Source organism: Anoplophora glabripennis, unplaced genomic scaffold (assembly GCF_000390285.2).
Source record: "Anoplophora glabripennis isolate ALB-LARVAE unplaced genomic scaffold, Agla_2.0 scaffold153, whole genome shotgun sequence".
Lineage (NCBI taxonomy): Eukaryota > Metazoa > Arthropoda > Insecta > Coleoptera > Cerambycidae > Anoplophora > Anoplophora glabripennis.
The window spans coordinates 463,932-489,305 of NW_019416245.1; the positions used below are offsets into that span (position 1 = coordinate 463,932).

The 25,374-nt window shown below is 34.5% G+C and overlaps 1 protein-coding gene across 1 annotated transcript in view; it reads right to left on the bottom strand.

Moving 5' to 3' along the window:
* Window positions 1-4,165: 4,165 nt before the first annotated feature.
* The window catches only part of LOC108909803 (zinc finger homeobox protein 4), a 158,930-nt gene continuing 137,721 nt past the window's right edge, over window positions 4,166-25,374 (bottom strand). Inside the window, exon 6 of the mRNA XM_018714234.1 lies at window positions 4,166-4,892. Within this exon, the coding sequence (XP_018569750.1) occupies window positions 4,267-4,892 (626 nt within the window). The 3' untranslated portion in view covers window positions 4,166-4,266. The remainder of the gene's footprint in view (window positions 4,893-25,374) is intronic.

The window sequence follows — 25,374 nt, forward strand, 5'->3', positions numbered from 1 at the left end:
TGTGGGGATATTTGCATTTGTTAAGGAATAAATTTGAAAAAACTGAAATAATATTTTACATTTAACACCCTGTGTTCGTTTAACTATCAACTTTTGGACTAAGGTAACTTCGGCTAAATGTCAATATTTTTACTTAGGGACTTTACCTATGAATTTTGGCCCATTACCTCGGAACCACCCTGTATTTCAACTATCAACAATGTCAATATACAAAAATGTTGACGATTTTGGAGAGAACTGATTTTGTAAGAGTGAGTGTAGAAAAAATATCGAAATCCAAAAGTTCTAGACAAGAGACAAATATTCCAAAGAAGTTTTTTTTATAATATCCTACGTTTTATAAATTCTTAGATCGTTTGAACATTCTGTACACTATACCCATTAATAATATATTTCGCTGGACTAAGAAACTGTCGCCGTTTTGTAAAATATGTATAATTTTGAGTAAAATATGAAAAGTGCCAATTAGACCAGTGCTAAAGCAATGATCAATTGTGCTAACCTCACTAGAGTGATATGCATTCTTTATATATCTACGTGTTTATATTTAATGCCGGTAATTAGGAAAACTAGCACCTGAATTTGTGGGTCGATAGTGACACTTTGATTAATCGATAGAATAATACAGGGTCGTGAAGACAAAACCGCCTTTATAATTTACAATAGCGACGACCTAAATGATGCCAACTATCAATTAGAAAGATACATAAAAATAAGCACTGTTTTGTCTGTAAACACCTTTCTGACTTCGAACTGACAGTTTAATCACTCGAACATGTTAGACAAATAATTATTCATAAAAATGCTTAGACCCACAATGGTGCTGGGTTTGTTAAAAGAATTCTTCGTAATTATTAATATAGTTTTAGTTGGGCGCATCGAAGGCTGGCGGCTTAATTCTTTTTTATGAAGCGTAATTACACGACAGAATTTGAATTTAATAGATCATTTTGCCATAAGATTGTTCTGCCCGGAGCAACCCGTAATCGTTATTAATGTCGATATTAATCCTTCACTTTTTAAAAACCAGCAATGAAAGTATAATCACAGTTATTAACATTGTTTCTCGTATACTTACCTTAATTTCTTATAAATCGGCGAGCCTTAACACCACGGAACAGTCCGGATCTGATAGTTAATCTTTATTATCACGTGGAAAGGGAAGGGATGATTTATCGGCGACTTTCTAGTATCGTCTAATATATTTCATGATAATAACTAATCCAATCATATTGATTCAAATAATTACATTTTATCGGATAATAAATTTCCTCGTGGTATGCCTCGCTTCAATAATTATTCGGTTTTATGTAAATTCGAATCCGAAAGATCAATATTAATAATTTCGATTCCAAGGTAAATACATTATAAAAGGTGGTATCATTATGCAAGCGGGAAAATGAAATCCATTAACCTTTTTATTGCGGGGTATTAAGTACAGTTAAGGAGAATAGTAAGTAGGGTAGGTAAGTGATATGAAAAATACACGGGGTTATGATAAACTATTTAGTTTATTTGACTTTCATATACACTCACAATTGAGAGCGGCTGAAGCCGTAGGATACAAACATTTACCTAGTAATTATTATTATTAATATTCATCATCTGATTTTTTTTCTGGAAAAATAACGGAACCATAATTCTCCTGATTGCTTTAACGTGAGACTATCAACTCAAAGTTTGAATATTCCGTTTTCAACTGTAGAAAATGTAAGAAAATTGTGGTAGGCTAACGTAAAAACAAAGTATTTTAGTCGGTAGCAGCAAAATAGCAAGACGGCAGACCCGCTTTAAATGCGTACACTCTCTCAAACATACAGTCTATTTTTTCATTATACTTAAACTTAAATAAAAATATTTACATCACAAAAAATAAATTACCTATGCATTCAAAGTTATGTAAAACTTAACCTAAAATCACTGTTTTGTCAAGTCTTGCGCGGCAAAAAACATATAAACATCTCGAAAAATAAATGCCAAATAAAAATAATTTATACAAATGTATTCAACACTTAGATACTAAGTTTTCCTCTCGATATATTTACAAAGATGTTCGCTAAAATATGCTCCTTCTATTAAATTAAATATTACTGGCTATACACGGATATCGGCCTATTAAAACTATAAACAACAATGAAACAGTTGCCGATCAAGAAATGGCGAGATGTCTGCACGCTGAACGAAAACAATGTGCACAAAATATAACAAAAAGAGGGTCCAAAGAAAATGGGCACCAAACAACAATACAATAAAATACATATGTACAAAAATCGTGCAAAAATAGGACCAGTAAAACAAATTCATAAACAACTGAAAGGGCTAGTGATTCGCAAATTCATTGTTCTACTTCAAGAGGAAAAAACAACAAAAATGCAAAGATCAAACAGTAAGGTGCATCTCCAATGTGAGTTAAATTTTTTTGGGTCTACCCTTACCAGTACACCTCCTTGTACCTTAATATTTATTAAATTCAAAAATTAATTTAACTTTTTCAGTATTTTAATAGCATACAAATGGAACATTTAACTCACATTGGAAAAATGGTCGCAATGGAAAGAAAAAATATGCAAGCAAAGCAGGGAGTGTTAGTAAAAGGGAACCGTTAAGCCACATCTTTGTAAAAATAGGCGGAGAAAAACAGATTGGACTCGGAACACAAAAGAAAAGACATCATACGCACCTTCTATAAATATTAGTTTTAATTTTTAGGAACAAAGTACCATAACAAATGGGGATGCGCGAGACTCGTCTCGTCGACGATGCCTTTCCTTTTGGTCGGGAGCGGTGTATGAATGAGAGACAAAATAGTAAGTATTAGTAGTGACAGGTCAACGTTAATATCAGACAGGTAAATGAGTATTGTCTAATAGTAAGTAGAGAGCTTGGTAGAGATACTAGATACTTTCCGCCAATGTTTGTTAGTAGTTTTTTGAGGTATATAAAAGTAAAATGAAATCGAAAACAAACGTATAAAAGTTCAACAGTTTTATGCTGTCTTTCACCTCAATAAATTGCGATATGAATTATATAGTAGGAACCACGATACGGACGCTGAGGTCCAGCAGTATTCAAACAATAAATACACACAGACTGCTCTAAACGTAGCAATAATAATGTATCAATAATAATATAATATGAATAGTAATAATAATCGTGTAATACGTCAGAAGGTGTCACATTCACTTAGCATTGCTAGGTTGCGACAAAGTCGCGCCGCGACGTCCGCCGCCGTAGGATCGGGGCGTGGGGAAGGGGAAGGTGTCGGGGAGAGCGGGCACGCCGGGGGACGCCGGGCGCGTCGCGCTATATCAACAATCACACTTAGTTCCAAAGAAACTCACTAGTATGCGAGGCAGGTCATACCGAAGTATTCCCCATTTTTGAGTTATTTTGGATACGTAAACCTAATATATTTAAAATTTTAAATATATATCTACTACTATATATACGTACAATGCCGGTGAAAACCAACGTTAAAACATAATAACTATATTATTACTTAAAACACCGTATCGATTATTATTAGTAGGAACCAATTTTTTTACTGCTGGCCAGAGGTGGATTCTGTCGCTCGTGATGAAGCCGCATTCGTCCGTTCACTCTCACCAGCTGATATATTCAGTTACATATACATATATATGATAAATACAGCATTTGCCTTATCAACTTTAATAATTAGTGTAATAATAATAAAAGTTTTTGTAATAATTTAATAATAATGAATAAAAAAGCGACCGGGCTCGGTGCGAGTCGTTTTGAGGAACTGTCGAGCCCGGCCGATAGGAACTTGTTTTACTGGGCCGGTAGGCCCTGGTGGACCCTCGCGGGTACCGCATGCAGTATCTACATCTCGATAGGAACATTTTATGTCGCAGTTTGATATACACAGAAAGTCGTCAGGAACTTGGCCGAGGCCGCTGTCCAGAGCGCCGTCTTAGCCGGAGACCGCCAGCAGAAGCCCTCAACTTATTAGTTAGTAACTATACGTTGCAATAGGAATCATCAGACCTAATCAACTATACAACATATACACAACTACACTGACACATCTACAATAACATAACATGATAACCTTTAAAAATATATAGTACATCAGCTGTAAATATATAATTTGATCATTGCTTATGACTTTCGCTAGGTTTAGGTAGTTGGTTGGGTTCGGAATGACAACCGGCGTCGAGTTCCTCTGCTAGCCGGAGCAGCGCGACTGATACTCCTCGTCCTCCGGGGCTCTCTCCTATTTATCTTTCTCTTCCGTTCATGCCATTAATGCCCGGCGCTCGTCAGAGGCTGGGGCACGTCCGCCGGCGTCAGGAATCTCCTCTTGGGCTCGGAGGGCTGACAGAAGGTGTTCGAATTGGAGTCCATCACCTGCTGGGGTGACTCCTGAGCAGCGCGGGCCGCCAGCAACGTGATCTGGTTCACCACGTCCTCCATCTCGTGGCTCAGGGGCGATTCCGACGGCGGAGGTAGCAGGGAACCCATCTTGGCGCTGTTGGTGCCGGGGTTGAGGTGCGCTTCGCTCTCGCAGTGCTTCTTCAGCTCCATGAGGGTCTTGAAGCGCTCGCCGCCGCAAGATTTACACTCGTAGCCCGTTTGTACTATTCGGAAGGCGCCGCGACACTCCTGGTTGCCGCCGTAGCAGTGGCGTTGGTGGGTCAATAGCGGGGATTCCCCGGGGAAGGCCAGACGGCACTTCTTGCATACGAAACACACCTCCACGTCGACGTCCCGCGCCGGCAGGTCCGGGGGACGCTGGAAGGAGTCCGGCAACTTGAGGGTGGTGACGCCGGGTTCCGAGTTTCCCGCCGCCACCTGTTCCAGGACGGGCGCCGGCAGCGGCAGGAAGGATGGGCCCGAGCCGGTGTCTAGAAGCAGTCCTCCGGCTCCCCCTGAAACAACGGAAAGGTGGTTAAATAAAAGAGAAACATGCCGTTTATAATTAAATTAAAATTATAAATGTTAAGCCGGTTATACATGTACGTAAATTCAATAACGCGCAAGCAATAACGTGCGTTAGATATGTTTATTTTCAGCATAATTATGTAGTGGAATGGAGAAATGAGACACCCCCCCTAATCATCCACATACATACCCACCAACAACCGACACACAGCTACTATGACAGATACTAATGGCAGAAAAATGTGAAACAACCTAAAGGACCCCGCACAAGCCTTATGGAAATGGATCTCCTCTGGATCTCTCTCAAATTTTGGGAATGAACTCTTCAGAGCATCCTGATCAAAAGTTCTCATGTGCACAAAACCCGGAAACCGCTCCCAACCTCCCAAAATCACCCCCAAAGGTCAGGGGATGCATTTGGCTCATTATACCACACCATCAAAAAAAGTATCAGACCCACACATGCAATATATGGTTGCGCTGGACATAAATATGTCATCATTTTTGCTCTAGCATGTATCAGTCTTTAGCAAATCGCTGAAGAAGCGTCATAAAACTGAAGAAAGAACATTGTGGCCTGTGATTCACATGCGATAGGTGGTTTCCGGTGTATTTTGCACGCTGAGCTAGAAGAAACTATCGAAGAAGACGAGGAACCTATTATTGGATATTACTGCACATGTCAATCTGGTGCAAGAACATTGGGAAGTTGCTGCCATGTAGCATGTGTCTTGTGATACACGGGATATGCTGGGCATCAACCTCATATTAAATATCCTAGTACAGTATTGTTTGAAGTGATAAATAATTCACGATAAGTTTGATTAAAAATTAAATATATGAAAGAATTAAAAATGGCAAGAAATACACAAAAAAATCACAGTCAGATATAAACAGATACAGATAGACAGAAGCAGACTCAGACAGACGTAGACACAGATAGATGCAGACTCAGACAGACGCAGACTCAGACAGACGTACACACAGACAGATGCAGATTCAGACAGACGCAGGCAGATGCAAACGCAGATAGACGCAGACTCAGACAGATGTAGACACAGTCACAGACTCAGACAGACGCAGGCAGACGCAGACACAGATAGACGCAAACTCAGACAGACGTAGACACAGACAGATGCAGACGCAGATACAGACATAAGAACCAGAAACTCATTACGTCCACGCCGTTGGTACTGGGTAACGCAGAAAATGGGTAACATTTTTGATATGAATCCGCATTTAGAGTTGATTCTTCCGTTTTCAGTAAAACGCTGAAGAACCATGGTGGTCTATCTTCAGTTTTCTGAAGCTTCTTCAGCGATTTGCTGAAGACTGATATGTGCTAAAGCAAAAATGATGACGTATTTGTGTCCAACGCTCAAAAATGCACCGGAAACCATATTATATTGCATGTGTGGGTCTGATACTGTTTTTGGTGATGTGGTATATTGAGCCGAATGCATCTCCTGACCTTTGGGGGTGATTTTGGAGGGTTGGGAGCGGTTTCCGGGTTTTCTGCCCATGAAAACTTTTGATCAGGACAAATGCATTCCCAAAATTTGAGAGAGATCCACCGGGATCCATTTCTATGAGACTTGTGCGGGGTCCTTTTATGGCGACATCGCTATTTTTACAATTAAATAAATATTTGTTTTGTAGTAACTTGCATTACTTTTGACTGTAATTTAATTGGTGTGCGCTTTTTTTTCAAAAGTTATGCTTGTATCTGCAACAGTGGCGATAAATAATACAAAACTGGCGATGCTTGGAATCGATTAAAAAATTGGAATGCATATTTATACATGCGATAGTGGCTATTTTTAAAATTAGTGTTAATACACATTATAAAATATGCTTTTTATAACTGGCTGTACAGGAACGGAAATAAAAAAGCTGCTAATAACAGCCGTATAAAACGTTTCGATTTTTACAACCTTTTAATTTTAAAATGCTGGCTATCCGAGCCATAAAAATTAATGGAATATTTAAGACATTGTATTTGGACAGGATCTATCAATAACTCCTTATCCTTATCCTTAGGCATTAATAATTATTGCTACGATTTATTTTTATAGGCATGTTTGATAGCGCCCGATGTGTTCGATGGCTAATTAGTTTGATAATTTATGCACGAAATATTGTTCTTGCAGTCGTTGATCCGGTCTCACTGAAATAAATGTTGTTGTGACTAGCGAGTGGGCCGAGACTTAACTACGTTTTAATCTGGACGAATCTAATACACAACCTGATACAAATTTATACAAGAACATGTAGCGTTGGGCCTGCCTTAATTCCAACCGACCATCAGACTATTCTTCCATTCCTCAAACTTTCGTCGCGCTTTTGGCTCGCGTAGCGCCGCTGCACAGAATGTTCGGTTTTAATGTATCGACAACTGCGTTATCTGCCGTATTCGAATCTAATGGTGTATTTATTTATTTGGGGACGTGTGGAGCATTTTTAATGGCGCTCCGTTAGGGACTTTATGGATTTTAAATACGTTCTAATCGGGATCGTTGATAAACTTGTTTCGGCGCATTCTGCTGATTTACTGCAGGTAACTGTCTCCACTGCTGAGACGCGTAAGTCGCATTACCTAATATTTCATTTTTATATTCAAGCTCTCCGAAAATGCTATCTATATTTGGCCGGGTATTTGTCTTTTGAGACTGTTGACCTTGCTAAGTCATCGATAGTAATGTCCTCTCTTCAGTGATATGTCGCACGGCAGGAATACTGTTTACAACTCAACACGGGTAAACGAGAACTTAGCCGTTGAAATTGTTACATTTAAAACTCGAATAATATCAAATTGATGGAAGCAGTACATTGTAAAAAAATTAGTGAAAGCAATAAAGGTACGAAGTGAATTCATTTAGTGGAATTATTGAGTACATTTTCACTCAGAATTGAATATTTCGATAAATTTACTCATTTGTAACAATATTTGAACTGAAACTAAGTATTTTAACTCAAATATAAGTATCCGTTAAGTAAGTTCTGCAGATAAACTCGTATTTGGTACACTTGTAGATAAATTGGAGTAAATGTCCTCATTATTGAGTGCCCCCACCGCATTTTATGGTTGTCGTGCGTTGTCTTTGTTTATTCCCATCGTCCCCATTGGGTCATCTCGTGGCGTGGTGTATGGCGTGTAGTGCTGGACAAGTGTCCGTTAATACGGTTATTTTGGTGTAAATTATGTTTAAATACAGGAATTTGATTACAATAACTAAACACAGTAATATACTGAGTCTCGATTAATACTTGGTTAATAAACGGATAGTTAAATTGTTACCTATTCTTACTTACGTATCTATAACGTACAAGAAAGGTTATGGCAATCTATTCTTCCGATCAACTAACCAATTCCTTTAATCGAAACCTAATATATTGTCTCTAAAACAGATCTGTGTAGAAACCATTGTGGCTGCTTAGTAGTTTATGACTTCAATAAAATGATATTTAAATTAAAATTGAAAGAAAATATAAAACCAATTGTGAGTAAAAAATTACTTTATATACTTTGGAAATTTTAAATGTACAAAATTTAGAATAGAGTCCAAAAGTCACTCACTTGGTAGTTACTCGGATTTGAGTAAAATTCACTCACTTCTGTTGCAATAGTTACACTAACAGAGTGACAATTTCACTAAATCCGGTGTGGACCGAAATTGGTACATTATTGACTAAAATTGAGTGAAATTTGGGTGAAATTTATTTACAGTGTAACATTATTACTCAATAGGGTTAAGCCATCTTCTGCCTCACGAAATATCAGCCAAATTATATGAGCCTTAGTAGAAAATATTGATAAATAATGTGACATTTCGAGTTATATCCTTATATCGCTCCTAGATCCTGAAAGTGAAGCAGATAAAGTAGAGGTAGACATCAGGACAAAATAGTGAGATAGAAATTGAAGGAGTAGAAGAAGATATACAACAGTTTTAACAAGCATCTCAGGAAAAATTACTTTGAATTAGTTTAATACCTAAACTAACGTAAAATTACAAGCTTTAATAATAAAAAAAATTATAATATACAGGATGGCATAAAAGTATGGGAACCACAAAAAATGATGATGAGATATGCATTTTCCGGAAAAAACAAATATAGGGAAAATTAGGATTTTTCCCTGGCTATTCAATGGTTACCATGCCATGACCACCGACCACTGACCACGTGGTCATTATGGGGTCAAGACGATTTTTTTAAATGGGAACCCCCCTTTTTGACCCCGGAAATGGAAAGAGCGGAAAATTTTACGTTCAGATATGACTTTGACCATTTCAAAAATTTCAAAATGGCGGCGAAATCAAGATGGCGGACGAAATTTTGAAAGTTAACCGATTGTCACCAAATTTTGTATATGGAGGTTTTCGAGGTCGCTGATCACGAATCCGAGGTCAGATGTTCAAAATTCAAGATGGCGGATCTAATATGGCGGACGAATTTTTCGAAAATCAACCGATTTGCGCCAAACGTTGTATACGGGGGTTTTTGGGGTCGCTGATCACGAATCCGACGAAAATTGAAAAATTCAAGATGGTGGACGAATTTTTTGAAAATCAGTCGACCCCAAAAACTCCCGTATACAACGTTTGATGCAAATCGGTTGATTTTCGAAAAATACGTCCGTCACATTAGATTTTCCATCTTGACTTTTTTAAATTTAAACATTGCCTACATATGTCAAAAATATTAAATATCCTCTAAAATCCTCAATCCTACACAAATCACTATTATTTTTTTTTCCATCTAAATCTCCAACCTGTACCCCGCAGTGTATTTGTACCAGTTTCCATCCTACAAATCTTAATCACGTCGTCAACAAATTAGTAACGCACAAACTGCCCATGAATTATTTATTTGATTATTTATACGGATGTTGAGATGGAAAGTATCTTTCCTCCCATATCTCATCTCGAAATGACTCGATATAATTAATTATCAGGCACGAACAGTTGAAGGCGAAGAAATAGTAACATATTCAACGGTATCAGATGAAAAAAAATTGAGGGAATATGATTATCGTAATTCGGTATCCGTTATAAGCACCTGTTTGTAACGCCTGTAAGGTATGTTGTTACCAAATAGTTACGAGTAATACTTTGTGAGAAGCAAATATGGTCGCTGCACTAGTTCTAGTAGACAATACCTGTTTTACTCATGAAAAAGAGTAATGTCTATAAATAATTTCTAAATATTCTGTGATTATAATATATTTTTAATGAAATCCAGTTTACATTGAAAGATAAGGAATTAAGAATAGTGCAATTCTATTCAATGTTTTTATTAGATGTGATATAAAATGATATCATACAAAATTTGAAAATTATTTTAAGAGATACTGAGACATAAAAGGCATCTGGCCAACTGCCTTTCTTGTAGAAGTAATCTAAATTTCTGTTCTTTAAATAAAAGTAACAACATTTTTTGCAAATCTTGTTGGTCGAATCGACATATTGTTTTCTCTAATGGAAGATTCCCTTTCAAACAAAACACTTATTACGTTCTGTCGACTATAGCTAATTATTTGTACATCTGACTAGGCGAGGATCTAATACTAAAGCTTGACTGGTAATAAATCCACAACGTTAACGAAACGGTCATTAATGCATCTAAACTCGAACGTTTAAAATTACTCTCGAGATATTATCGAAACGATAACCAATGTACAACATGTACAACCATTTGGAGTTTTATTAGATTAAGGTAAACAAGGTAAAACTATTGTATCTCATTAGGGTGTATTTCAATTATGCTAAGGGGTACATAAAACCTATAGCTATACTATGGTAATAACTATTTAGATATATTTTTCAAGTTTTAATAATATATTTGACGTGATTTATATTTTTATACGCATATTAAAGATTCCTAAGTTACGTGTTAATAATGTATCCCAAACTTTAGTTTTAATTATAAAAATAAAAAATTACAACTTTTAGACCTTGTGTAATTGTGATTGCAATACAATATAATAGACTAGGCGATATCCACGGAGATTTTTGGCTTTTTGGCTTTCAAATATCACTAGGAATGAAATTTTTTCTATGCGCATAAAAAACACGTGGGCTTAACTTTTGGCGGCACAATATGTTAAAAAAATTCGAAAAATGTCATACTTTTCTTCCTATTTAATTATGTCAACAACAACCTGCAGTCACGCTAAAAGAAAAATATTCATTTATAGTCCAGACGGTATCTGTTTCAATGAGTCCATATTTGGGTGAATCCACGGAGATTTTTGGCTTTCTGGTTTTCAAATGCCACTAGAAATGAAAATTTTTTTGTGCGCATAAAAAAATGTGGGCTTAACTTTTGGCGGTACAATATGTTAAAAAAATTCGAAAAATGTCATAGTTTTCTTGCTATTTAATTGTGTACCTTTTCAAGAGTTGATTGTAGGCGGAAATGGAAGAGGAAATAATGTTTGTAATTAAATTTTACAAAATATGATTAGATACAAATCGAATGAATCATGATTATTATTGTAAAAATCTAAAAAATCGCCAAAAATGGGGTTAAAATCATTACTTTTTAGGGATTATTTTGGGGTCATTAAGTTGGGTATAGTATCTTCATATTTGGCTCAAAAAAATTCATGTTATCATTACACCAAATTTCATCAATTTTGAAAAAACATTGCAAATTTTCAAAATTTTGCACAGCAAAAACCAAGGCCCTTAGATACTTGAACATTTAATCACATATAGAAGGGCTCTCAAGCTTTCAAACGCTTTTTGAAAAATTCGAATCCGTCAATTAGGAGAGCTCTGGCGCTTGTTTAAACATTGGTCGAATTTTTGTACTTATAAACAATTAGAATAACTTTGTAAATATTCAATAAAATCAAAATTTTTAAAGCAGGTTTTAAAAGTTATTGGAACGGCGCTTATTTAAAAAGAACAGATCAATTGGTCAATTAGTTACGTAGTTATAGCCGATCAAAGTTAACCGTCATTTACACTAAATGTACTGGGACATCCGAGCTAATTTTTCGAAAAATACCTTTGGTATTTCGAGTACTTACCAGGTCTAAGTTTGCAATACTTTTCTTCATTGGCAACCTACTTTAAAACGTGTTTAAAGTTATTTATGCAAGCGAGAAATTCAAGAAAATCGTACGGGTGGTGGTGGTGGGGGAAGCAGAGAGCGCGGCCGCTTCGGCCTGCTCGAAATTGAATCGGCGAGTTCAAAACCGCGACGCGCTTAAAAATTTTTAATATCTCAGCTTCTAGAGGTCCGATTTTGATGATTTTTTTTTAAATCGATGTCTCGCGATTTAAAAAAAAAATTAGCGTATTTTCAAATGCCTATCGTTAATAATTATTGGTCTTTCAACAGTCCGATAATTATTTATCTTTAAACTTCCTTTAATTATCAACTTTATTTTTTTATTGTATCAAAGGTAAGTGCATAAACTTATATACTGTTTATCAAAGATCAAAAACAAATTTATTTAAATATTCTAAAATTGTTTAAACAACAATTATTTTCAAAATATGTCGAAAATTAGTAATTAATTAATTAATTATTAATCATCATTTCTTTTGTGATTAAAGTATAATTCAAATATTATTTACTGTTTAAAATATGAGCAAATGAGAAATTAACTGATTATATTACAAAAATACAAAATTATAGTACAAAAATTCGACCAATGTTTAAACAAGCGCCCGAGCTCTCCTAATTGACGGATTCGAATTTTTCAAAAAGCGTTTGAAAGCTTGAGAGCCCTTCTACATGTGATTAAATTTTCAAGTATCTAAGGGTCTTGGTTTTTGCTGTGCAAAATTTTGAAAATTTGCCAATTTTCAAAATTTGAATTGAAATTGAAATTGTTATGCAAAATCTATCTAACCGATTTTGATGAAATTTTGGTGTGATACATAACATGAACTTTTCTTGAGCCAAGTATTAAGGTCCTATACCCAACTTAAAGACCCCAAAAAAAATCCCTAAAAAGTAATGATTTTTAACCAAAGTTTTGACGATTTTTTCGATTTTTACAATAATAATCATGATTAATTCGAGTTGTAACTAGTCATATTTTGTAAAATTTAATTACAAACATTATTTTCCTCTTCCATTTTCGCCTAAAATCAAAATCTTGAAAAGGTATACAATTAAATAGGAAGAAAAATATGACATTTTTCGATTTTTTTTTACATATTGTACCGCCAAAAGTTAAGCCCACGTTTTTTTTAAGCCCACAAAAAAATTTTCATTTCTAGTGGCATTTGAAAACCAGAAAGCCAAAAATCTTCGTGGATGTACGATTCACCCAAATATGGACTCATTGAAACAGATACCGTCTGGACTATAAATGAATATTTTTCTGCAGGTCGTTGTTGACTGATAAAGGGAAAATTAAAATTCGAGATTAAGGGGGGGGTCCATTATTGAGCGCGGTCCTGCAGACGGCTCAATTATTGAAAATTATTGAAATTCGAATCCTCCGATCATCAATCACCAATTGAAATTGAAGTATTTTAATTATATTTGCCGGAATCGGAATAATTTTAATTTAGTTTGAAGCGAAAGTCGATGCCCGAAACTTTTTAATTTTCAATAACGTCGTCTCAGTGTAGCAAATAAGCGGAGAAAGAGATATTTTATAATTCAGAAAAACGCCCGTCGGAAGCAAAAATCCATATCTCACCCCAAGCCATCCAACCCCTCGCTATTATAACTCGCGGAGCGAAAAAGTAAATTTTAAGAAACCCTCGCCCTCGCTTTATAGTCGGCCAACTTCGCGCAGGCCGTGATCTCAATCGCTCTATGACCGGTGTTTACATGGCTAGATGCAATTAAATAGGCAATTTATTTTTTTATGTGACTCCGGATTTTTTAATCAAAACCGCGATATAATTAAAAAGTGGCTCAAATGTAATTTTGGCCGTAGTTATTGCACTGTTACCGTTGCTTTATTGTTAATGAATCCCATGAATTTTTCCAAACACTTCAGGCCTTCTCCATAACGCCCTTCTTTTAACCGAATATCTTTTTTTGTAGGATATTTAATTCCACATAGACATCTTTCAATGTAACGAAAGTAATAATAATAATAATAATAATAATAAAATATTTGGCCACATAACATTCAGAAACTATAAAAAATAAGTAGAGTTTGCTCTATAAACTTTTTTCCTGGGAGACGTGGTAGTCGAGATACGGGGTGTTAAAGTTTCCAATGTCTTCATATTATTTTTTCTTAGAAAAATAGAGCGGCACCTCCAGTTCCACGCCACTGGTTAAAGCCACAAGGTTAAAGGCCAATTCCCACATAGCAGCGCCGCAGCAGCGCGGCGCGTCGCTGCAAATGCAGCTCCAAAAAATATCCATATTTTTAAATGGAACAGTTCCCACATAAGCAGCACAGCGCGGCAGCAGCGCAGCGCGTCAAAATTCAACGCCTCTGAGAGCGTTCCTTGCTGCTCTGACCTTCGTCGCGCTGCCAAGTGGACATTAGGAAGCAGCAAACACTGCTGTGTCTTCGGCAAATCTCGATACATATCGCTCACTATTTGGCTATGGGAGAGGTACCAGACGTTTCGCGGTGACTGTTGGACTTTGTAATCACTAATTATATGTAGTTAGTAAATGCAGGTAGTTTGATTTTGTTAGAGTAATATAAAATTACTGACAAAACTCTACGTTTCTAAGTAGGATTAAAGCAATATTAATAAATTATATATCTAGGATATCACTAGACGAGGAACTCGACATTTTGAAAATAAAATACGTTCGATCTATTAGATAGTCGGAACACTACTCTTCTAAAATATTAACCGCTGCGCTGGTGCTGCACTGCTAAGTGGGAATACCTACCAAGCTTTTGCATCGCAGCGACGCTATGAAGCGCTGCTGCCGCGCTGCTGCGGCGCTGCTATGTGGGAATTGGCCTTAATATTACATTCAGTAAAAGGTCTAATTAAAGAGCGCATTATGAAGATATAGCAGAAAAGAAATATATTTTTGTAAACTTTAACACCCTGTATCTCGAATACCGAGTTCCGCAGAAAATAAGTTTATAAAGCAAACTCTAATTATTTTTTGGTAATGTTAGATACAGTCCCGCAGTTTCTGAATTTAAAGTGAAATCACCCGGTATATTATCGTAACAGACATATTTTATAATATAAGCTCCTCATCTACATAACCGAAATAATAGTTACATTTAACAAAGATTCAAATATTCAGATAATACTTATACTACTAGTACCAGTAATTGTAAGTCAAAGAAAAAAAATATATTGAGATAAATCACAAATTTGAAGTTTAAATATTATGAAGTCAAAATTAACAAATGTCAAATAATGACAGAGTTAAGGCAGAAGGCAGATGCAAAACCAATATTAGGTTAAAAAAAAATGGTAATGTAAATTAAATAAAATATATTAAACAATAATTCAGGGAAATTAATATAAAATTTGTCAGTAGAATGTTAGAAGAGTAAATAATAGATAATAAAGTATAAAGTGAAGTGAAGGAAAAAAAAAGATAACGTTATAAGAATATAAAGGAAGGTATAAGGACCTTAAGGAATAGTGAGAATCAAGGGAAAAACAAAAAAAAAAGAAGAAAAAAGAAATTAGTTACAGAATAAAAAAAGAGAGTGAGGAAAGTCAAATTGGAGGAATTTAAAAGTTGGAAGTAAGTGCAGCAGAATAGTAAAATAAAAAGGAAATTTATATTACATACAAGTTGATGCATAAAGGGAACCTCCAAGGGGCAAGATAATGTGAAATTAGTGAATGAAAGTAAGCTTCAGGTATCCAGTTTGTTAGAATTGTAAGATAAAGAACTACGCAAGAAAAAAAAAGTACCGTAATTAATTTGTGTTATAGCTGTTTTACATTGACAATTTATTGATCAATTAATTCATGAAGTCGCTTCATCAAGAAATTGGACAAGTGTAATGCACCAAATCTGCTGTCAAATAACTTCATGAATTTATTCATCAAGTTCTTGACGAATTAGAGCATGTTCTAATTTTCGTCAATTTCTTCGTGAAGTTCGGAAGTACCAACCCAACAGATTTCCATCCTCAGATCAGTAATGAGGTTATGTTATATGTAAATAATTGTGTGGCGTCGTACTAGTTTTGCATTGTTTTTACTGGTTTGTTACTTACAAACACTAATATTTATATAATAGGTATGTGTCTAAACGGTACCGCTGTTGTATCACTACGATTATGAGTGGAAAGGTGACATTTTTGAAATTTATTTGCTTCTTTGATTCGTTGGTAGAACTGATTCATGCGTCAAAAAACTTGACAAAGTCTGTAGCAGTGTAAAACCACACTGTTTACCAATAAATTCGTGAATTAATTCATGAAAAACATCGTCAATTTATTCATCAATAAATTGTCAATGTAAAACAGCTTTTATGCAAGTCAATATCACAGTATCACAAATCAGTTACAAATTTGACAGATCTGAACATTTAGATTAATAATTATTACATTCAAGCATATGCAATTGTATATAATCAACTTCATACTAAAAACATAATATTATTGAAAATTTATTACATGTATAAAACAAAATTACTTTATAAAGTTTATATATAAAAATAATTGAGAATTTAGTATTTTTAGTAAAAATTGTTACCTGAGAATTATTTTTACAATTATTGCTTGTAGGAATACAAGAGATATTGAATTTGTTTTAACCATCCTTGAATTCACAATTTATAATAAAGACATAATCTGAGATGAGAGTGTATGAATAATAACATAAATTAATTCAAATAAGTAATTTCGCTAATATTATTATCATAAAAAAATTATTAAATTAATATTAAATATAAATTAAACATTTGCAATTATTACAATATATTAAGAAAATTGTTGATAACGGAATTAGAATCCACTGAATTGCCATAATAGTGTCATATTAACGACGAGATTATAGAAAATATGACTGGTAAAAAGTTTGTTGGCATTGCCGAATCTGAATTTGATATCGGAAATGCATCTTAACTATTGACAACTGTCATGTAGATGCTGTCAAAATGACGGAATAAATTGCTTTTTCGAGAGTGATTTCTGGGGAGTGGGGTACAAAATCCAAATTGGACGTTGAAAATGTCTTTTGGGTAACTCCAAAGATGAGTAATGTTTCAGGAAAAATCAAATTTAGACTAGTATTATCATTTCCAGTGTATAATTTCGAATCTGCGACCCCAAAAACCCCTGGGAGATCATCTTTGAAAAAAAAACAATCCATGTTATAATTTTGGCTGCCAAGAAACATTTTTGATGTCAAATTTGAGATAAGTATCTTCAAAAACCGCTTGGGTATTACTATTTTGACTCCTTTTTATTTTGATAATCTCGATGTGACAGCTGTTGGCTGTCAAAATTATTTTATCATTTTGACAGCACCAATATGACAGCTGTCAACTGGCAAGAGGCATTTCTGGTATCAGATTCGGAATCGACGATGTTAATTTTAGACCTCAGATTCGTAATCAGCGACCGCGAAAATATAAGGATCCGCGGTGGAAATGTTCCACTGAAAAATGTGTGCTTCAAAGAGTTAACCTACGATTTATTTATTTTACTTTTGTCACAACCAATTTCAATTTGTCAACGGTATATATTTATCTCAACGAATTAAGCAATGTTCTATGCTGCCTGACTTGACTATCCGATTCATTCATTTTTTCCACCTGACCACACCACGTCGACGTATTTCACCTATTGAAACCGGCAGCTGAACAGTAGTCACAACTCAAATTTCTATCAGGCCCAAGGCATAAAGCCGAACTAATAAAAAAACAAAGCGTCGTTGATGTTTTCGATCCGGGAATGTGGTAATGTTTATCTAAGGAAACATCGGACGGACACAATTCGATCCCTAACAAACGTTTGTGCCAAGTAATCTTCTTAAATTGGTTATATGTCGCCGCACGTAACGACACAAGTTATAATTAAAATGGATACATAGAGCGAGGTTCGAGATTGTTCGTAATGCGGCGGATTAGTACCGCCCCCGTGTTACCATTACAATTGCTTTAGTGTAAATTGTTTACGTAATTATTTTAACTAGTGTATCCCTATTAAGACGCTAATTACAATTTGTTAAGAGCGGTTCACACTATAATTAGTGTCGACGTCACGTCCGCCTAATACACTGCCTTCCTGTTTTAAACACTGGGTTTTTAATTTGGTCAGATTTTCTAATTATCGCCATGATTCAAGCCAGGGACCGTCATTAATATGTTTACGTCAGATTAAATTAAATCTCGTGACAGCCGACATCACGGAAAATTTAATTTCTAAATTAATTCGGACGCTTTTTTCCTTTATTGTGCTGTTCTTGATTTGCAAGATTTCAGGAAAAAATCAAAGCGTATTAATTTCCTTGAATTATTGTCTAATTAAATATACCTAAAAGACAATGAACAAAATACACCAATATTTAAAAAATATATCTTTTTTGGTGAAGTATAAATTGGTATATATAAAGTTTCAAGCATGACATCACTGGACAACTGTCATTCGCAATACGTGTGGAGAGCTACGTGGCCTTAACGACTCCGAATACTGAAATCCGATTTTACAATCGTCGTTGCGATAGTGTTTACAATAGCTTTTTAGTAGTTAGTGTCAAAAAAGCAGTTGAATTTGCCGATATAAAATAAGTACTATAAAATTCTATTTATTCCTTTCCTTGCGAAATTCTTTCCAGTTTTTGTCAGTTTTTATCACACTTTGCCCCCATGCCGGTCGAATTGTGCGAGGTCAGGTTTTACAGTGGACCAGTTTCCAGTGCAGTGCAGAAGTATTTTTAAATCATTTTCGACCTGCCTTTTGATATTTTTCTTTAAATTGTATTTCTAGGAGTCCCCTGTACATCCATTTTTTTAATTTCTGAATCACCCTGTAATTTTAGCACATATTGAAAAAACTTAATAATTTATGTTGATTTATAACTTTACCGTTAGATGATTATGTTATGCAGGTAAAGTTATATTCTAAAATATAGTGACGCAGTAATAGGAGTTGCGTTAGACGCGACTGAAGAATTAGACTAGAGACCTGTCCATCATTGTAGAATCAATTTTGCCAATGTTTCTATTTCGAAACTTTCCGAACTTTGTTTCCTTTTATTTTTTTCTGAACATTGTTAAAATTTTTACACTAATGATACATCGTTAAAAACTGAAAAAATACTCTTCTCAGTTTCTAAATATTTCAAATAGTCTTAAAAAAAGAAAAAAATTATAGTAGATTTTCGAAAATGCAACATTCCCTTCTTCTAACATGTTGAAAATCTAAATTATCTTATCTTGATCTGCCAGCACCATTACGTTAGTAATATAATAGTCTCAAACTTTCTTCATTTAACTATTTTTCTGTCCCTTATAGTTTCTGAGATCCTGATACATACACGACCACATGGCAAGTAGCTCCACGGCCTATAACACTAATGGTGATACAACTATATCAAAATGGATCCATTCTATAAACACTAAACAGTTTTGGATTAGCACTAGAAAGATATCTTACTTGTAATAATAAAAAAAATTTCGTTGGTAACTTCAAAAAATATATCACTCAAGGATCTTCCACTATGATTAACACTACAGAGACTTGTAAATATTTTACAATTTGGATGCGACTGAGAAAATCACATGATTTGTAACAAAGCAAATAAAAATGCTTCAGGAAAAAGATTAAAGATCTACCACGACAATTAACGTTACAGAGATCTGTTAGATCTGAGTAAGAAGAATGTGTCTTGTAACAGAACGAATATGGTGACAGTAACTTACGGAAAAAGTGTAATTCAAATATCTTCCGCTGGTGATCTATGCTATAGAGATATAAGACATTTAACGACTTTTATGTGACTGCGAATATGATTTGTAACAGTGCAAAAAATAGTATCTGCAGGTAACTTCAAGAAACGGTATAACCCAAACATTTTGATGTGTCTGTAAAGGAGAAGAATAAATTTGCTGTCACTTACTTCAAGAAAAACGATCACTTAAAGATCTTCCGCTGACGATTGACACTGTAGAGATCTGTAAAGCCTCTACGATTTTGATCTGACTGTGAAGAATGTGACTTGTAACAGAACGAAAAAATGGTGACAGTAACTTTAGGAAAAGGTATAATTCAAAGATTTTCCACTGCTGATTTATGCTACAGAGATATAAAACATTTAACGACTTTTATGTGACTGCGATTATGATTTGTAACAGTACCCAAAAACCTGTAACTGTAACTTCAGGAAACGGTATCACCTAAAGACTTTGGTGTGACTGTATAGAAGAAGAACGAACGTAATAGTGAAATACTAATTTACTGTCAGTTACTCCAGGAAAAAGTATCACTCAAAGATCTGACGATTGACGCTATAAAGATCTATAAACCCTCTACGATTTTGATGTGACCGTGAAGAATGTGACTTGTAACAGCGTAATAAAAAAATGTAACAATTTCAGGAAAAAGTTTTGCTTACAGATCTTAAGCTGACGATTGGCACTACAGGGATCTTCAAACAATTAACGATTTTGATGTGACTGTGAAAAATGTGACTTGTAACAATGCTATAAAAATATTGTCGGCATCTTCAAGGAAAAGTGCCACTCAAAGATCTTCCGCTGACGATTATAACGACGCAATTGAAATGTATGTAAATGAAACAATAAAGCGTGCCCCAAATTCGCCCCCTCCGCGCTGTAACCCCATTCCAAGGAGGCAAAATTAACTTTATTACAATTTAAGCCCAAAGATAACGGAACATCGGCTTTAAACTTCAGTTTAAATCTGTTAAGCCGTTAGAGTAATGTTCAAACAATGTGACAGTCGTTAATTAGAGTACAAGGGCTATTAAGTGAACCCTTCCTCGCAGCAACAAGTGGCAGAAAGGGTTGGTGAATGTTAATTTTACAATTAGCCCTCGAGCCGCCCTCGACGGCTAATTAAAACCTATTAGCCGTGCTAAGTGCCGCAATCTCGGCAACGAGCCGTCTGTGTAGCCATTTTAATTAGAACCGTCGAGTCCGCGAGGCTGGAACCAGCAGGCTGAGGAATTAGGGGAATTAGAGCTGGTTTACATTCCGGAAAAGAGACTCCTTTTTAGGTCACTAATTATTCCTGTTTAAATTTGATAACTCCGGGAGGAGTTTTGCTGAAGTTTTACACCGGGTTTTACGGCGGAAATGTGGTTTGTCTCCTGCTGGGATTAATTTGGACGAATTTGCTTCTTTCCCTTCCTTTTGATTGTTTTACACAAGTGATTAGGAAAGAAATAGGTGTAGGGACAAAGAGATATAATTCGTTTTGAGTTAATTGCTTCTATAAAATCTGGAATATTTTGAAAGACGTAGGTGGATTAAATTAATAATTTATGCATTTTAAAATTTTATTAGTGAAACCATCAGTTTTACTTTAAATATTATCAAAAATGTGTAAAATTATCAAAATGCCCAATATTGACTGAAAATGTACTCAATAATTTCACTCAATGGTGAACTCAGATTTCACTCAGACCGATTCATTTACAGTGCACTGTCAAGGTGCTTATAAGCAAAAGTAATTAGTGAGCACTACAATTTCAAGGACTAAGACTCAAATTCATAGATCTCACTAAAGTTCGACTCACACTTATCTCATACTAAACTTACCTTAGTCGTATTCATAAACAATTCTACTTCAATGAGTCACTTAAATCGTACTCAAATCGCCCTCACAAATGAGTGCTAGGTTAGTGACATATTAATGGTGTTTGACGTCTACTTATATGTTCCTAATTTATTAATTTTGTGGTTTCACAATATCCTAGCAGTATATTTTACAAATAATTAAGTCCAGGTATTCAATAAAGGATATTCTGTAGGTGACGCTATATAAATTATAATTATTTTTTGGAAATTGGTAATTAGGGAAAATGGTTTATATGAGAATCGTTTTTATCTGAATAATTAATTACATTTTTTGATTTTCACTATTTATTATTTAAATGTTACTTATTATGTATATATTTTCAACGTGAGTTATTCAAATTCAAAATAAGGATATACTGTGACATTAGATTTCCACTGATCACATATTTTTAGTAATATTTGAGTATCCAACTGTTCCCTTATCTAGTAATTTGTGGTTTGATGCACACTCAAGTTAGTCACTCATTTATACACATTTCTGAATACCAGAATGAGATGAGGGCACCCTAAGTTGAGTGAAGCATAAGTTTGATATGAGTGAAAGGTTAGTATAGGTAGATTTAGGTCTCTGAATTTGGCCCTAAATCTTGAACCTTAAATTTTTGAAATGTAATGTTGATTTATATTGCTAGATATACTATCGTATTGGGAATATTTTCTTCAAACTATGAATCTTTTAAATTAGTGTTCCATAGCTGGTGCTTTTAATTTTGTTCTGCAAAGAGTATTTGATTCTTAAATTCAGTCTATGATATTTTTGTTCTCCAATATCTCCCTTCGTTTATTTTCATTATGACTGTAGACAAAAGCTACGGAATACAACCTATGTAATATTATTGATTAATATTAATTTATCTAGAAGTAGAGTTAGTTGTTGCAGCGGCAATATCTAGAATTCGAATGATGAATTTCTTAAATTTTTGACATGAAGGTTTCTCAGAATGATTTTGAATGTTGATTTAATCAATGACTTTTTTCTTTCGAATATGTATCTTCATTCATTTTCAAGACGGGGTCGATGTAGACCAAAGTAGATAATCAGCAGCTGCTTATATCTTAAATTTTGTCAGTTTTAAAATAAAATACTGTTTATTTTTAGTGCTGTATCTTGAAAAATATTACTGCAGGAATAGACTTAGTTTTTGAATTTTTTAACTATATGTGATTGCTGCTTTTAATTTTGAACCAGGGATTTTCCTGGAAGATTTAGGTTCTCCAATATCTGTAAGTACTAATCTTTATTCATTTTCAAGATGTTCTTGATGTGCAATCACTCAGAACTGCAATTAATAGGACCTATATCTGGATTCCTACGACTTTTGGAATGCAATATTATTGGCAGCTTTTTGAAAATTATTCCTAGACTTCAAACTGAATCTCTTAAATTTTTGTCATGTGTGGTTGCTGCTTTCAATTCCGACATGAAGATATTTCATGCAGGTTTTGATTGTTGAATTCAAACTTTAAAGGCGATGACTTGAGTCTTATTTCCGAAATGTGTATCTTAATTATTAATTTACAAGATTCTGTCGATATATGCCAAGGTATATAATCAGTGAACAATAAATTCAATGTAAGCTCTTAAGCTTATAATTCCAAAACTGATGTGAGAATATTTCTTAGACTCCAAACTTTAAATATCTTAAATTTTTTATTCCATGTGCTTGCTGCTTTCAAATTTTACGTGAAATTTTTCTAATATGTGTAGGTACTAAATTTTTTATTCATTTTAAAGACGCAGTACATGATAAAAGCGACTGTAATCAGTGATCAGCATAATTCAAAGGGGCTACATTTTGGACCCTCAGACTTTTGAAATGTAATTGAACAAACTATTGCAGTGGGCATATCCTCTGGACTTCAAACTTTGAATCACTTAACTTTCCTTTATTGCTTGACAATTTGTAATTGCAAACTTTTTAAATCAGTAAATTTTTTATGCACCTACAAACCTTCGCATATGAGACCAAAAGTAAGTTTTCCTTTATATTTAAAGAAAAGAAGAATTTTAATACTTTTTCGTATAAAAATTGAAAGATTGAAGAAAGTTGTGACTTGCTTAAATACTTATTTCATTTCGTAACTTGCTAATATATTTCTTTAACTTCCTTTTTTTCCTCCCGGGAAGTCAGGAGTTTTCTACGACATAGGTTTGCTATTGGTTAGGCTTAATTTAAGAAGATTTGTTTCGTACTACGAAAAGATGATAATTTGTGAATTTTGAAGCGAAATATATTTAATTTACATACATTTCTGATAAAAGTATTATTTTACTTTAAGAAATTTTTTTATGCAAATAAGAAAAGTATTTTCTATATATTGTGTGGCAGGAAGAATGAAATGTTAAAATAAATCATTCCTTTAAATTTCGCACAAATTATTCAAAATACAAACATTTAGTTTTAAAAATTTGGACAATAAATTTGTGCAAAAAATATTGGTATACGTATTTATACAAAAAACACCTAGGTACTTAATTTTGTATAAAATTTAATTTTAGTAATTTCTAAGTCTGTGATGAAAATAATCCTAAAAATTTATTTCCTAACTGCACATTATCGCACAAATCGTTCCTGTCACAATCTTACTAACAATTTGGAGAACTTACATAGAACTGGAGGAAAATATTATATTTCTCTGACTTAATACATACTTTTGGCTAAAAATCAGACATATTTTGTGCCTTTCTAAATCTTATTTTTCCTGAACGTATTACGAAGACAGGGCTGAAGCTAGGGTCGACGTCTTTTGGAGCGCGGATTATAAGTACTTATTATCCTGCTTAAATTAAAAAAAAAACCGTTAATTTTCTCCGCTAATGAAAAATCTTTGTTACCCGCGAAATAATAGAAAAAATCCCGGATCTCATTATTTCCCAACAATCAAAAAATCCTCATTATCTCGTATAATAACAATCCCCAATAAAAGTAATCGTTAATAATACGCTGACGCTGCTGATAAGTATTTTTCTCTCTCTCCGTCCTCATCCCCGCATATAAATTAATTTGCTTTCGTCCTCTTTTAAAGCCTTCTCGATATAATTTAGAGAGGATGTTTCGTGGGGGTTGCATTTTTTATGTGCAGATATTCCGCCACCCCTTAATAAGGGTAGGAAAAAAAATGAGTCACGCAAACAGTACACCCTCGGGGATCGGGGACTCCTTACGCACTTAAAAAAGGAGCCGCAGCTTTAAATTATTGATCTTTCCGTATCAGCCCTGACCAATATTCCGATAAGGCTCGCACAAGACAGGAAGATAGACTAATTTAATCCCCACACACACACATCCAGATCTCTACACGCGGGCCGAGGGAGGAGGAAAGTAGATTAGATGCCGTCAAAGTGGGCTCGGATGTATGCTGATTTCCAATTGTTTCGTGGGGGGGCGGACGGAAGGATCAATTAGAGTGAATTTAAAATGCAGTTCTGTGATTGAATTTCGAGTTCTTCTGATCCCGCTTACTGTCGAAACAGAGACGCAGGATATATAAAATGTTACCTTCCACTTCTATCCCTAAATGTAATTCCTGAATATTTTATATATTTTGTTCAATAATTTACGTTTACAGTCACTCATAATAATTAAAACAAAAATCACAAAATAAAGCAAGCAGATAAACTAGTTTCCCTTTTGGGATAAAATTGTAATATTAATGGTATATGCAACTTACCTCTCTTTGTCTAAAACCCATCTTCTGTCAAAATATTTTTCTGGATATAAACTAACGTACATTATCCTTGTACTATTTTTCATAAAGCTATTTGACTGG